Source organism: Lemur catta, chromosome 2 (assembly GCF_020740605.2).
Source record: "Lemur catta isolate mLemCat1 chromosome 2, mLemCat1.pri, whole genome shotgun sequence".
Taxonomy (NCBI): Eukaryota; Metazoa; Chordata; class Mammalia; order Primates; family Lemuridae; genus Lemur; species Lemur catta.
This window is the reverse complement of record NC_059129.1, coordinates 50,132,194-50,148,552: the sequence shown is the minus strand read 5'-3', so window position 1 is coordinate 50,148,552 and position 16,359 is coordinate 50,132,194. Positions and strand designations below refer to the sequence as shown.

General features: G+C 39.9%; 2 protein-coding genes across 7 annotated transcripts in view; both read right to left on the bottom strand.

The window, feature by feature from the left end:
* Window positions 1-5,546, bottom strand: part of LOC123632900 (adenylate cyclase type 10-like) — a 31,127-nt gene extending 25,581 nt beyond the window's left edge. For 5 of the 6 annotated variants that reach the window (XR_006733497.1, XR_006733498.1, XM_045543660.1 and 2 more), the window contains exons 1-3: window positions 4,852-5,546; window positions 4,074-4,265; window positions 3,257-3,378 (exon numbers count right to left, since the gene is read on the bottom strand). Coding sequence is in view for 4 of the 6 variants with exons in the window: in XM_045543660.1 (XP_045399616.1) it covers window positions 3,257-3,378; window positions 4,074-4,265; window positions 4,852-4,977 (440 nt within the window). In the remaining 2 variants the exon portion in view is untranslated. The remainder of the gene's footprint in view (window positions 1-3,256; window positions 3,379-4,073; window positions 4,266-4,851) is intronic. The other variant, XM_045543659.1, reaches the window with a different exon arrangement.
* Window positions 5,547-14,225: 8,679 nt separating this feature from the next.
* LOC123631973 (adenylate cyclase type 10-like) lies at window positions 14,226-15,580 on the bottom strand. The gene is made up of 2 exons (XM_045542110.1): window positions 15,410-15,580; window positions 14,226-14,540 (listed from the first exon to the last, which is right to left on the bottom strand). The coding sequence occupies exons 1-2, from the start codon at window positions 15,564-15,566 to the stop codon at window positions 14,428-14,430; spliced, it is 270 nt and encodes an 89-aa protein (XP_045398066.1). The 5' UTR covers window positions 15,567-15,580; the 3' UTR covers window positions 14,226-14,427.
* Between the last annotated feature and the right edge of the window lie 779 nt (window positions 15,581-16,359).

Sequence of the window (16,359 nt, the reverse complement as noted above, 5' to 3'; positions counted from 1 at the left end):
AAAGAAAAAACTGAAGAGAACTTGTACCCCCTAAATCTATTAAAATTTTTAAAAAGGGGAAAAAACTTTTCCAGAGTTATATAGCAAAAATAAATAGTAGAGTCAGAATGAGAATCCCAGCCTCCTGACTTACTAGACCAATGTTATTTCTACTATACCTTGCTGCCTCAGATAAAGCTCCAAAATGAAAAATAGATCAACAGATGTCAATACAGGATTAATGGATCAAATACTGCTAGAAAGTCAGAGTAAAGGAATAATCGGAACATTAGCACTGCAGATGGAAGGCTTCCTGAAGGAAATTAATACTTGGAATACATTTTTTAATGAGTAATATTTTTCATTCATTCATACATGCATACATTCATTCACTCCATAAGCATTGAGAAGCATACACAGTACCAATTACTTGGCTGGATGTTTAAAATATCCTTCCTTGGAGAAGTTAAGTCTGGGGAGGAGAGTGGTAGGTACTGAGGGAGGGGAAGAGACACATGTATGTCAGCAAGACAAATACTCCGTACTGTAGATTAGTATAGCACATCAAACAGAGCAAACAGAACAGATGCACTAACTCAAACGAGAGAGTAGAAAGAGCATTCACAAAGAGGAGGACATTTGGTTGGACCTTTAAAGTTGAAGACACTGCTAAATGGCACTCTCTCTAGTGAGAAAAGGCATAGACTTTGAAAAGTCTAGTGTGGTCATGCAAAACTAAGTCCTTCCAGGTGGCTAGAGCACAGTCTGTGTTTGGAGAAGAGAGAGGTGATGTGAAAAGTGGTCCTACCTAGGCTAGGGATGGAAGAGTACTGAAGGTACGAATTATTCAAAAAGCGGGCATACACTGTTCTGGGTAAGGCCAAGGCCCAAAGGTGTCAATGAGCACTTCTTAAATAATAGAGAATAAGCAGATTTACTTGACTGTCATGAAGATTTCATGTGATAGGGTAACAAGATATGTGGATGGAGAAAGAGGGTGCACTGAGACATAATTAGTTTCAAGTGAAATCTACAAATGAACAATTTCCAGTGGTTCAGAAAGGACATGAAAAGTGGCATGATGCTAGCACTACTGTCTCCTATGCCAGTCAAAATTCTCCTGCCTTCCTCTAAGGACAGGATTTAGGTCTCTTCCTATTCATTCACTGGGCCCACTGTCTCCAGGGTGAATAAAAGAAATGCTCAGGACAAGACCATGTAGTCAGTTCTGCTGCCACACCAAGAATGACAAAGTGAACAGGGTCTTTGACTATGAAGACATAGAAGGTGGTCTGGGGTCTGGGTGAGAGCTGGCGTGGTGCAGGGGAATGAGCAACGATGTCTGCCACCAAGGCCACACAGGCCCCTCTGAAGCTTCAGCATCTGGTCAGCATTTCCAAAAATATGTTCCTTGGAACACTAGTTCTTCTGTATATTCATAGGTCTTTCTGGAGAAAAGTGTTTGGTGATCAAGCAAATTTGGGGAATGGGGAATAAAACTAAATATAACAAATTTCCTTACCATAAGACAACTCAGAATCTTTAGTATGTTAATGTTCACTGTGAACCTCTAAGAAAGAAATATAATTTGCATCAGTCCCCAAACATATTTGGCCACAAAGCCCCTCCCCCCTTTTTTTATTCATGAGTATGTTAAGGGACTAGTGTTCCATCAAACACACTTTGAGAAATATTAAATTAGTAATTATCTTCAAGGAAAAAAACAGTAACCTTGAAACATAGCTTTCAGGCCCTGACATCTATCTGGCTTACCAACATAACCTCTCTGGGTCTTAGTTTCTTTAAGTTAAGGAGGTCAGATTTGATGAACTCTAATATCCCATCTAGTTAACATTTATTATATTCTAAACTAAATAAGATTGAAATGAAGTTATGGCTTAACAGTCAAAGAAGACGTCCTTAAGGGCATTGTAAGACAGCCTCTAAAGGTCAAAGAAATGACTATCTCATTCTGGAACAAGGCCCAAGAGCAGGACCCTTGAGGGCCCAGGTCAGTGCAAAATTCAGGAAAGAACAGACCAGCACTGGAAGGAATAACCCAGCATATTCATACTGGAGGGAGGCTGTAGGAGTATCTGCAGGTCCCACTAAATCTGAAAGAAATGTCAATACATATCTGCCTTAGGCTAAGAATCTGAGTATTTATTAAGCAACAGTAGCATCTTTCTTATCTGTAAAATAAGAAGTTGGATCAGAGAATCACTAAATTCCTTTCTAGTCCTAATATTCTATGAGTGTGTCTCTACAGTTGTATCACATTAATATATTTGATCCTTTTGGGGGAGGATTTGCATTTTATTAATATAAGATGCAGCTATGGGATAATGAAACAACACAGGATTTGAAGACTGGAGATCTGGGTTTCATTATCAGCTCTGTAAATGCTAGCAAATTCTCTTTTATGGCCTTAATTTCACCATGGGTAAAAGAGGGATAAAAATTTTCACACTGGTAGCAAATACTAAAGTATTCTATAAATGTTAAAGCACTACGTACATGTGTGGTATAATTTTTATCCATCTTGAATAAATTACAGCAAGCAAATCAATCTTTGACTCAATGTTAACACTGTAAATAACAATTTTTCAAATTCGTTCATGTATATATTAATACTTTACCCATAGCTTTCTATTAAAAAAAGTATTTGGAAAATTCCAACCAACTTTGTCATAATGCAACTAGTGGAAAAATGAATTTTTCTATACCTTCATCAGGGCCAGTTTTTGTGGAAGGTGGTGGGGATGGGGTGAATATGGAGGAGGGAGAGCAGTTACGTGAAAGGTCCAGAAAAGCAATAGGATCTGGGAAAGGCCAAGAGTGAAAGCCAAGAAGGACAGTGTTCACCAGCTGTGGTTCCTTCCTATCTAGGTGACTGCCCCACAACTCTCATCCGCCCTTGGGACAGGCAGCCTTTATGCTACATGCTCTCCACATACAGGCATGTTATTTGCATTATATTAATTTATACATTTGCTTGTTCCTTTGCAGTGTTCTTGAATCTTGCTACATGTGTTCTGTTCCTCCCCTTCTCCTGCCCCATTAGATGAAAACTTATCTTTATTTTCCCTGGGTATCCAGTACAGATTTTTGTATTTGGTGATTTCTTAATAGATCTTGCTTGCTGACTTTCCTTAGCATGTTCCCTCCCCCTGAGGGAGGATACCCTGAACCCCTGCTCCTTGTTACTGCCTCCTACCCTGCCTGAAGAACCCCCTGGGGCCTGAAAAGCTCCTCTCTGCCCCACCTTCCTCCTCACTTGGTCTCAGCAAGATTCTCCCAGCAGAATCTGAAGATGCTGAAGGAGCTCTCCAGGGCGCGTGCACACTCATCTGGCTTCTTATCCCCAGGAAGGCCAAAAACACAGAGGAACATGCAGCCCTGGGATAGATGGTAAACAAAGAAAAGAGAAGTTTACTAGGTGGAGGAATATGGCTTGCCTAAACTAAACCAACTCCCCTGGATGAAGCCAGACCCTAACCTGATTAGTCTTCTATTAGGAATATAGGATTCTGTAAGATTCACGAAATGGACACTCCGGGCCACATCAACATGGAAATTTGTTTAAAATCTTGATTTCAACTAACTATTGAAAGAACTGAAATTTAAAACCCAAGAAAAGTTGATATCACAAACTTTTCAAAAATTTAATTTCTAGTATATACCTTGAGCTAAGTCTATCTGCCCACATTTTCTTCATCTGTAATGTCAAGTATTACGATCCTGCTCTTTTTCAAATTCCTCAATTATCTTGGAAGGATCTGATTATGTACTTTATGTATGTACTTTACTAACAGAACCAGAAAGACATTTTTTATGCTTTCACAAGCATTCTTCAAGAAGAACTGAATAACAAATAACATGGAGAGTAACCCATAGTAACCCTGAAAATTAAAACCAGAACACACCATTCCTTAACTAACATTAGCTGAAGTTTTAATGTAATATAGCTTGCTACACAATAAGTAGCAGGATATCTGACTTACACTGTGTTATATGGGAAATAAACTGGCCATGCAAAACTATTATTCTTCATTCACCTTTAATGCTGATGTATCAAGTTCCCTTGTACTTACTTTCTCAAACATAAAGATCCGGCTCAGCTGGCCACCCCCTTTCTCAATGACTGTAGAGATGTATAAGGCAGCCTCCTGGATAAGCTGACACAAATGCAGCATCCGTGCTGTCCTGTGGAACTCTAGGCTGACCAAAACCATAGTTACCGTACGGAACTCGGATACATACTCCACAGGGTGGCCTTCATCGATCTGCAAAGACACAGTGAGTTACCTTGCCTGTATCTTCAACTCTCAGTATCATGTTTAGGCATTTTAATTCTGTGTTTCATGGTGAGTGTGAGAAAATAACTTATGGGTGTCAGGCAAAAATTTAAAAGAAAATTCAGGTTGAAGTGGCATAGAGTGCACTTGGAATTAAAACTGTTTGACTTTAAACCGAATGTGCTGATGAAATTTGTCAGGCTTTTATATTTTCTAAGAGTTAGTCTGACATGTTCAACTCCATTAGGAATTCACATATATTCACATATATACAACCAATCAACACATTTACCAAGGATACACTCTATACCTTGCTTATGGTATACGAAGTTCTTAAAGGACAAACTGAAAAACAAATATGGCTTCTACTTTCTAGGATTGAAAAATCTCAGTAAAGGTTTAAAACACATTTATCATAGTAATTACATTGATGCAGAGGGGGAATCTGCTGTGATTACAATGAAGAGCAGGAGATGAACTGGATTGATACGAAAAGATTGTCACATATAAATGAACACCTGTTTGCACAAACACACACACAGTCTACACAGTAACTCAAGAACTAGGAAATAACCTTCTTTAAAAGGTTTTTCATTATGTGCTTCCGCAGTGTTTGCTTAAGTGCAGAGTCTGGATCCAATTCCAATGCAGTTCTTAGCGTCTCTGAAAAAAGAAAAACAAACAAAATGTCTCCAGCCATGTGGAAAATTAATCTTTAAAATTTGGGGCTCAGGTAGAAAGGACAAAGTAACTTACCAGCACTTGCACGGTAATGTGGCAGATAATCGAGGCACTTGTCAAAATGCTCACCAAAATCAAATGGGTCAATGAACCGCATATCTCTTAGCTACAGAAAGGAAACTGCTCAATTCTGTGTCCACATACCAACTTGATTATCTTTGGTCCCTTACCAGAGGGACTGAGGGCTCTCTCTCCCTTGTTTACCCTTTCTCTTCCCAGCCTTGCTGTTCTGCCTCATCTATGTTCCTGGGAGAATATCCCCAGCCTCCCTCCACAATTGAGTTCCAATGGCTGTTGGTTTGGTCAGCCAATATGTGAACATCACTGGAGCACTGCCTATGAGCACCTTTTCCTGTGTGGTAGGAAGACCTTTTAGGATGTGCAATGGATGAGGCCAGCCTCCTACCTTCACAGCTTCATCCTCCCTCATGATTTCCACTTCAAACATGGACTGCTCACAGAGCTTCCAGCAGTTCCAGGACAGGACAATCTCATTTGCCTGAGCGAAACGCTGAGCTAGCTGGACATTGTCAACATTCCGCCCAATCACCAAGAGGTATTGCCGCTGCTCATCTCCAACAATAACGTGTGAAATCCGACCTGCAGACAGACCTTTCCAGAAAAAGGGAGACAAGTGGCGAACAGCCAAACTCAATTGCAAAGCTACGCAAAGGACAGGGGCCAGAATCCCCACATGGCTCTATGATCATGCCAATCTTGTCATTGCCCTCAGGTGCACATGTCTTAGGTCAGCTAACCTTTAAAAGTAATACCTTGGCACAGATTTCCTTCTCTTATAAATACACTTAGACAGACATTCAAACAAGCCTGGGTTGTATGGAGGAAGAAACAAGAGATGGTAGGCTTCCAACTGTCTTGTCTCTAAATTGCTCTTCTAATGGGCAGCTAGCTCCTGATAGCAGAGAACTCAGGGAGAAGACCAGATGGTTATACTCAGAAATTTCCCTTCTCATGTGTAACCAGGACTGAGTAAGTAGACAACTGGTATTTTACCAGACATGGGTCTTGCTATACACTTTTATTCTATCTCCTATTTTCCTGGCCCTGAGGGATTTCTTACTGCTAATGTAGTTGAAAAATTGGTTTGCTTGTCAGGGAAAAAGTAACTATAACCAAGAGAAGTCTACCCTTAGCTAAGCCACCCAATCCAAGCTAAGAACAAGGAAAAAAAAAAAACAGTTTTAAAGAATGGCAAAGATTTACAATTTTAGCCAAGATGGAATAACAGGTAGAGAATTTACCTGCATGCCTGAAACGACTAAGGAACTGGAAAAAATATATGAAACAATGGTTTTCAAGATATTAGACATCAGGTAATAAAGCACAGCAATCCTTGAGAAATGGGACATAAATAAGGTGAACTCTGATATGCTAGCTTACTAACTAGAGAGTTTCCAGGCCATATCTCAGGGAAGGGAGGCCTACGTGCAGTGCAGAAGACTCTCTGAGTTGAGAGGAAGACATACTTGAGAGTCTGAGGAGGCCAAGGTGGTTAGAGTTCACAGGGAACTGTGAAAAGTACTACAAAGCACAGAAATGTAGAGAGTGAAAACTCAAGAGATCTGTACTGAGTCCTACTCAAGTCTTTAGATGAGTAATGATATGTGCATGAATGTGAGGAAACTACTTGAGGCTGGGGAAAGAACCGCCTGAAAAGATTAGAAGGAACAATTCTTGATATCACACAGGGCTGGGAATATACTTGCTCCTACTAGTCAGATTGTCAAACTTAATTTATACGATATCAGGTATAGTACTCAGAAGAGGTTTGCCTCAGGAATGAGACAAAAATAGCCCTAGATGAAACACTGCTCTGGTCCCCATCCGATAAAGTTTAAAAGCAATTCCTAAAAGGATCAAGTTAATCACATCTCAGAAATAAGTTCTAGAATATTTACAGAAATACAAAAAATCCAGCACCCAACAAGGCAAAAGTCATAATGTCTGACACTAATAAAAAACTATCAGCATGCAAAGAAGGAAAATATGACTCATAATAAGGAGAAAAATCAATCAATTGAGCCCAACACAGACTAATACAGATGATAGAATTAACAGACATGAACATTAAATGTGCTATTATAACTGTATTCTACATATTCCTGAACCTAGAGAAAACAAGTAGAGACATGGAAGATACAAAAAAAGACTCAAATCAAACTTGTAAGGATACAAACTACAATGTCTGAGATTAAAAATACACTAGATAGGATCAAAGGCAAATTAGACATTGCAAAAGAAAAAAATTGTAAACTTGAAGACATAGTAATAAAAACTATCCAAAATGAAACACAGGAGAAAAGATAAAAAAACAATGAGCACAACATCAGCAAGTTTGGGACAATTGCAAACAGCCTAATATGTGGGTAATTGGAGGAGAAGGGCAATAGGAAAAAACTATTTGAAGAAATAATGGTGAGAACACTTTCCAAATTTGAACAAAAAAACTATTTTAATAAAAGCCTACAGATCCAAGAAGCTCATAAACCCTATGCACAAGAAAAATGAAGAAAATTATACCAACGTACATCATAATCAGATTACCTAAAACCAGAGAAACTTAAACAGCCAGAGGGGTGGGGAGAAAGATATTACATACAAAGAAACAAAGATAGAGATTAACGTAAATCTTTTGTTGGAAACATTGTAAGCTAGAAGACAGTGGAACTGCTTTCACATAAGAGAAGAAAAAACTCCATCAACCTAGAACTCTATACTTAGTGAAATACCTTGCTAAAACAGGTGTGAAATACTTTTTCAGACACACAAAAGTAGAACGAACACATCTCCAACAAACACATACTATGAAAAACATTAAAGGGAGTTCTTTAAACAGACAATAACAGGTGTTAACAAGACCATGGAGAAGTCCAATTGCTGTTGGGAATGTAAAATGGCACAACCACTTTGGAAAACAGATTGACAATTTTTCAAGAAGTAAAATATACCAGCCTTTCCAGACCCCTAGGTAAAAGAGAAAAGAAAGCATATATCCATAGAAAGAATTAGATACAAATGTTCATAATGGCTTTATTTGTATAGCCAAAAACTGATAACAGCTTGAGTGTCAATCAACAAATAAGTGGATAAACAAATTGTAGTACTGTACAGCCATGTAATAGAATACCCTCCAGACTAGGCATGTGGCTCACACCTGTAATCCTAGCACTCTGGGAGGCCGAGGCAGGAGGAGAGGCGGGAGGATCGCTTGAGGTCAGGAGTTAGAGACCAGCCTCAGCAAGAGCGAGACTCTGTCTCTACTAAAAGAGAGAAACTAGCTGGGCAACTAAAAATAGAAAAAATTAGCTGGGCGTGGTGGTGCATGCCTGTAGTTCCAGCTACTTGGGAGGTTGAGGCAGGAAGATTGCTTGAACCCAGGAGTTTGAGGTTGCTGTGGGCTATGATGACACCATGACACTTTAGCCTGGTGAACAGAGCAAGACTCTGTCTCAAAAAAAAAAAAATACCACCCAGCAATAAAAAGAAATGAACTATTGATACAGGCTACAAAATAAATGAAACTCAAAGTAATTATACTGAATGAAAAGTAGCCAAAAAGTACATAGTGTATGATTACACTTATATAACATTCTTCAGAAATGCAAAATAATACCTAGTGACAGAAAGATCAGTGGTTGCATGGGGATAAGGGAGGGGGAATAGTGGAAAAAAGAGTGTGCAAAGGCACACAAGGAGACTTTTGTAAGTGATATATATGTTCATTCTCTTTATTGTGGTAATGATTTCAAAAGTATATAAATATGTCTATGTACAGTATCAATAATCTTCAATAAAACAAAATCCAAAAGAACCAAAAAGGAATAGGTCAGAAGAGATGTCATATAAAACAGAATATGATTCTTCACTACTACTCGAGAAACATAAAATAGCCGGAGCCAACTTTTGCCAAAGGAGCTTTGTGTAAGAAGCTTCCCCTCTAATCTTGACTTTGCCATTGGTGAAACTGGCCTCTGTGTGCAGCTTTTAAATTTTTATTGTATTTGTATTATATTTTTGATTATTTCAAGCAATAATGTAGTTCAAAAACTAAACTATATAAAGAATACATATTAAAAAGTCTTGCTTCCATCCATATACCTATCTATATTATTTGCCCCAATTGGTAATTATTATTAGTTTCTTATATGTCTTTCCAGTGTTTCTTTATACAAATATAAAAAATAAGAAAAATTATTTTTCCTTCTTACATAAAAGGTAGCATACTAAACAGTGTTTTGCATCTTAATTTTTTTTCCACTTAATTATATTTTGGAGATATTACCATATCAGAACATCTTATTTTTTTAAAGTTGCAGAGAATCTCATTGAGTATATATATTATTTATTTAACCAGCCTCCTATAGATGGATTGTTGTCAATCTTTTATTACAAACCATATTGCAATAAATATCTTGTACGTATGACATATCAGACATATGCAGGTAAGCCTATAGGATAAATGTTCAGAAGTGGGATTGCTGTGTTAAAGAACAACTGCATTTTTATAGATGGTATGTAGGTGGAAGGAGGACTTAATACATATTCTTTATTTAGCTTAGTTTTTGTTGACATAATAAAAATAAATATAATAAAGATAATACAAATAAATATAATCAAGATTACCAAGTCACCCTCCATAGAAATTATACCATTTTTCACTCTACCAGTATGAAAAACCTAATTTCTCACAGACTCACCAAAGAGTGTGTTGTCCAGTATCTGAATTTTTGCCTATCTACAGGTAAGAAGGTATCTCAATGTACTTTCTTTTCTTTTCTTTTTTTTTTTTTTGGAGACAGAGTCCCGCTCTGTTGCCTTGGCTAGAATGCTGTGGTGTCAGCCTAGTTTACAGCAACCTCAAACTCCTGGGCTCAAAGGATCCTCCTGCCTCAGTCTCCCGAATAGCTGGGACTACAGGCATGTGCCACCATGCCTGGCTAATTTTTTCTGTTTTTTGTTGTCTGGCTAATTTCTTTCTATTTTTGGTAGAGACGGGGTCTTGCTCTTGCTGAGGCTGGTCTGGAACTCCTGATCTCAAGCAATCCTCCCACTTTGGCCTCCCAGAGTGTTAGGATTACAGGCATGAGCCACCATGCCCGGCCTCAATGTACTTTCAATTGGCATTTTTCTTATTATGAATGAAGCTAAGCATCTTTTTTATATGTTAAAAGACATGTATTTTTCTTTGTCTATATACTATTTATTCATGACTTTTGTCCATTTTTCTCTTAGAATGTTAGTCTTTTCTTGATTTCTAGATACTCTTTCTATATTAGAGCAATTCATCCTTTGTTTATTATGAGTTGCAAATATTTTTTCTTCATTTTGTCATTTATCTTTTGATAGTTTGTCATTTATCTTTTGAATTATATATATATATATATATATACATATATACACACACACACAGACACACAGACACACACACACACATATATATTTCCTCCAATTGGATCACTTTTTTAGGAGCTACTACCTATCTTTAGCTGTAAGTCCTGGCCTTCTCTGGTATGGTAAATCCCAAATTTCTCCTGTATCTCCAGACTGCATTTTGCCACGAGGGTAATGATGTCACTTAGTTGATTCCGTTCCACTATCCAGAGTGCCAGGAGCACATTCCCTGTAGAGACATAGGATAGCCTGACAGGGGTCAAATATTTAGACTTACCTGGTTGAGGGAAATGTCCCCAATAATGCAGAAGATCAACTTGATCCAGTGTGCATAGCAGGCAAAGTGTGAGGCAAGGTTTCTTGGATATATACCTTGCGCTACATTAAAATACTGCCTCCAATTCTCAAAACCATTCAGTACATAAAAAAAGCACGAAGGTAGAAGGTAGGTAGAAGCTGTAATGTTCCTAAGGATATTTTTGGTAATCTTCCCTCTACTAGTATATCAACAGAGGGGGAGAGATATTGGCAAAAGTTTCACAAAATGTAGGTTCAAGTTCAAGTCTAATTTTAGGGTTGGTTTTTATTAAGTTTAAATGACAACAGAGGCCAACTCTTGTCATATAGCTGTTAATGATCCTAAAAGTTCTCCAGATAGGAAACTCATGACTCCTCCCTATTTCATGCTTAGCTTCTGCTATTAATGACTAAGTTTCTCATCAGTTTTTTCAAGAGTGCCTTATGGGCATTTATATCCTGTTGTTCAATCTAAACAAGATGTAAAGCATGTGTCAGACTAATTTGGACAAAGTTTTTCCACTAGATTGGGAGATCCTTTGAGGCAGATACTGTGTCTTCCTCATCTTTATATCCCCTGGGCCCAGTACCACCTAGTAAATAGTCAAACAATGCTGAATAAACAAATATGCCAAATTCCACCTAAATATAGTCTTCCTCACTCACAGTTCTTTAAATATTCAGAAAAACTGAAAAATACCTGTGATATTTAGGATATCGCCTCCAAAACAGAGCACATCTGAAATCAAGTGAGGAAAAGAGAGGAAAATGAGTTAAAATCAGTGATATACCAAATCACAGCAGAATCACATATAATCAGAAGAATGGCCTACTGAGTTTTTCTTCATATTTTTCTTGTCTATTTGCTCACTCCAAGACTCAGGCCCCTTAGGCTCCTTTTTCCTTCCTCCTACTTTCTCCCCAAATCTACCTGTACTTAGGTATAATACATCTTTTCTAAAATGGAAGAAGTATTCCTGCTCCCTTCAAAGCCACCTCATTTGTGCTAGGGATCTTAGCCTCCCTCACCCTCTCAAGGACTTCCTCCCCAATCTCTCTACGGGATCATTCTCATCAATAACTTAAAGAAAACAGACACAATAAAAATAGCCCCCTTATTCTTGATTCTACCTTCTCTTCTTCCTATATTCACAGCGGGGAAAAAAATGTCAAAAAGAGTTGGTTATACACACTTTGCTCATCTCCTATTACTCTTTCTTTTAAATGTTTTCTCTACCATCCTCTTCTCAGCTTACTCCAATCTGACTTCCACTTCCACCACTTCACTAAAATTGTCAAGGCCATCAATAGCATTCATCTTGCTAAATTCAGTATTTTCCTGTCTCACTGGATTTGACAGCTTTCATTTTCAACCCAGCTAGCCACAACCTTCTAAAGACAGGAACACAACATCCTACCTCACCGGTTGCTTTACAGTCTCTTTTGCAGGTTCTTTCTCTCTAATAATCTTCCCCTGGAGTTCCTCAAGCCTCAGTCTAAGGCACCTTCTCTTTATTTACACTCTCCCAACATGAACTCAATGAGTTCTTAATTTTAAGTACTACCTTTATGCCATCAACTCTCATTCTCATCTCTAACAGAGATCTATTTTCTGAGCTCTAGGCTCAATCATAGCTCCTAACTTGATTTCTCTATTTGAATGACTTATTGGCATCTCAAACTCAATATATTCAAAACAAAACCTTGATTCTTGATTTTCTTTCTCATCTTAGTAAATGACACTATCAATTCAGTTACAAAAGTCACAGAACTGAGAGTCCTTTTTCTCTCTACTTCCCACTGAAATTCATCCACCAGCAACTCCTACCTGTTGAACCTGCGAAATATATTTCAAGTTAATCCATCCCCATACAGCTCCACTGCCACATCTCAAGACCAACAGTCTTCAGTCTTGATGGCATACTGGAATTGCCTGTGAAACTTTGAAAAAAAGTCCTTATTCCTGGGCCCACCCTAAGAAATTCTGATTTAAATGGCCTGAGGTGAAGCCTAGGCATTAAGATTTTTAGCTGGGCACGGTGATGCATGCTTGTAGTTCCAGCTACTAGGGAGGCTCAGGCAGGACTGCTTGAGCCTAGGAGTCCACGATCAGCCTTAGAAACATAGCAAGATCTTGTCTCTAAAAAATTAAAAATAAAGAGGGGGAAAAATATTTTTAAAAGCTAACCAAGTGGTTATCTAATGTACAGTTGAGGTTGAGAAGCACTAACCCTAGACCAAATCTCCATCATTTCTTCAGGACTGTTCCAATTGCCTCTTCCAGCTTCTATTCTTACCATTCACCCTCCACCAGCATCCTATAAATCCAATCTCCATGAGGCAGCCAAAATGAACTTTAAAAAGTATAAATCAGATCATATCATTCTGCTGCTAGAACCTTCCAAGTTTGCCTTTATACAAAAATATAAAATTCAAACTCCTTATTATGGACTACAGAACTTGATGATCTGATAAGCTGCCTTCCTCCAACCTCATCCCAAGCCACTCTTCACCCTGCCAGCTATGCTCTGGCCACACTGGCCTCCTGCCAGTTCCTGTAATATGCCAAGTCTTTTCCTGTCTCAGAACCTTTGTACTTGGCATTCTTCTGTCTGAAATGCTTTACCCCTAGCTCTTCCCAAGGTATTCCCCTCATCTTTCATGTCTCGGCTTAAATAATACCTGCTCTGTCTCACACAGAAACTCCTCCACCCGACACTTATTTCTTACCACTACACTATGTTTATTTCCTTAAGGGAATGTATAATCTACAATTATTTTGTTTACTTATTATCTATCCCACTAAAATGGAAACTCCATGAGGGTAGTTTCCATGTGTACTTCTCCCTGTATTTCTAGTACCCAGTGGTACCTGGTATTATATTAATAGTACATATTCAATACATAATTTTCATCTTCCCTTTCATCCCAACCTGATGAGAAAAAGTGAAAGATCTTTTATATTTGTTCCTCAGGGGTAAAGGGTGAGTCAAATAATCAAATTCCTAAAGAAGATGCAAAAAGCAATTTAAGTATTCTGTGAATCTCAAAATGATGGACATAACTGTTGTATAGGGCACTGTCAGTAAAGGGTGAGAATGCTACATAAGTACTAAAAGGTGTAGTGCCAGAGTAATTTCTGTTAAGCAAACATAACCAATAAGCTCAAGAGTGGGTTTTTGCTCCCCTGCACCTATTACAATGCATGTCATTGAGTAGGTACTCAAAATATGTTCACTGCATAAATAAGGAGTTTTCCAGATATTTGATGTTAACCAAATATACAAAAGCTTAATACATGGCAGAAAATAGAGAAAACACCTATTCCTTTCTCACAGAATGAAAATGCAGTAATAGAATGGAAAGGTGTTTTATAAATTATATCTGATATACACACATGAGGCATATTACTGTTAGAAGAAACAACTTGAGGAATATTTTATTTTGAAATAAAACACAAACATACAAAATTAAAATTAAAATTAGCTTCCCCCCCAATATAGTCAGTGTAACGTCAGACTGGATAGAATGACAAACACAGGCAAAGATCTAGCTTTTGTCACTGGCAACCTGAAGAAACCAAAGATGAGTAATGCTACAGGAATGATCCTTTAGCACCTGTTTTAAAGCACCCCAGCCCCCCGCCCCCATACAACCCCTCTGGAGCCCAGCACCACACCTCCTTGTTCCCCTACAATGATCACTCACGCTCCACGATGGCACTAATGTAATAACTGAAGATGTGGGCCAGTTCGTCCATGTCATGCTCCGACTTGCAGGTCAGGCTGAACCTGTCTATTAATGCTGTAAACCCTGACCAATAAAGCAAAAGTTACTATGTTAGCTGCAAATCCTAAACTTTTAGGCCCCTTTTCCTCCACACATCAGGCTAGTGTAAAGGAAACAGATCCCTGGGAACTTTGTAATCCCCTTATCCATTAACATGGTGTTACTTGGAAACTACTCAGGGCCAGGCTGGTTGCCGCCGTGGGAATCCAGAGGGCTGCCTGTTTCCAGCAGCTGCAGGTGCTGAACATTTGCCTGCAGCGAGCGCCCTTTCCATCTGAGGCCAGCTATCTCTTCCCCCCACCCTCTCAGGCTCCCTGCCCAAGGGAAACCAGGATTTCCGCTCATGTGTGGGGCGGAGAAACCACTGACAAGGAGAATGGATTAAAGCTTTACGGAGAACTCATGTGGTGAGGACAGGCACCTTGTATTAACCATCTTCATGACACACAGAATAAACTCCATTAAGTATTTGTTACATAGAAGATTCTCAAAGTGGCTGTTAGATCGCTGACGCCTAGAACGGCGGGCACATACTTATGGACCCCAAAAATGAATTAACTGAACAAATAAAATAATTAGACAAAGCAGAACGCTTAATGGAAAATGCTCGGAGCTAGAAAACTTGGTTCAAAGCCCGCCGTGTGGTCCTCTCAATCGCAATTTCACCGACTCTAAAGCGAGCTCAGGGGCTAAACCAGTTCATCCCAAAACGTGTCTCTCGCTCTGAAAATGAAGACCCTCCAAGTTTGCCGCGGCGGCCGCGGGGCACAGTCGGAGCACTCCTTAGCTCGCCGGGGGCCAGGGCTGTAACCGCCGCAGCCTCCAGCAGCTTAGGCCCAGCGGCCGCCCCGCTGGCAGGCCAGGGGACAGCAAGCGACTGCCCTCGCCCTCACCCGTCACGTGGACGCCTAGGAGGACCCCCTGGGCCGTGGCGAACTGGGGCTCCGATCCCCGGCGCTTCCCGAAGACCAGCAGGTCGGGCAGCAGCGCCGCCAAGCGGGCCTCCACCGGCCAGGGAGGCGGCGCAGCCTCCTGCTCGCCGGTCACCATGGCGGCTGCAGGTCGCCCGCCGAGCTCCCGGAAACGGGACGGTGCGCGCAGCAGCCAGTCAGCGCCCGCCGCTCCGCAGGGCCTTCCCGCCGACCAATCCGTGCGGGCTTCCCCGGGGCAACGCCAATCGGAAGCGGCCGCGGCCCCGCCCCGCCTGCTCCCTGCAGCCCGCGCCGAAGGACTTCGGCCGGGACGCGAGGGGTCGGAAGGTGGGACCCGGCAGCGCTTTGAAAGGAGCAGAGCCGTCATTTTAATCTTGAAATGTGGAGGTGAAGACGCTTCAACGGTAAAGCAGATAATACGGGGTAACTACAAATAGTCTTTCCCCCTTATCACCAGAGTAGAATCTTGGGTCACCTCTGAATTTGCTAATGACGGGTTTCATTGGCATAAATCTGACTAAAGCTACCGAACGCTGTCAGTCCTTTTCCTTAATTGTGATGAAGAGTTTCTTCTCTTTCACCAGCCAGAACAGGGCCATTGATCTCATTATGAGAGTGCTTGCTCCCCGGGGGGCTGTTTCTCTCTTTTGTGTGCTAAGGGCACATTGGAGGCTGCCAGTCTTTGTTGCTCAGATTTCTGGACAACATAAAACAGGATGAGCATGCTGTGGATTTTTAACTTTATCAGAAAAGTATTTTTGCTTTGGTTTTCTAAGGAAATAAAAAAATCTAAAAGGTACACCTTCACTACTTTAGGTCCATAACAGCTAATAAATCTAGGCCATTCTGATGATAAATGAAAGGGCTAAATTTTACTCATGGAATTACTTCAATACATTTTGATGCACACT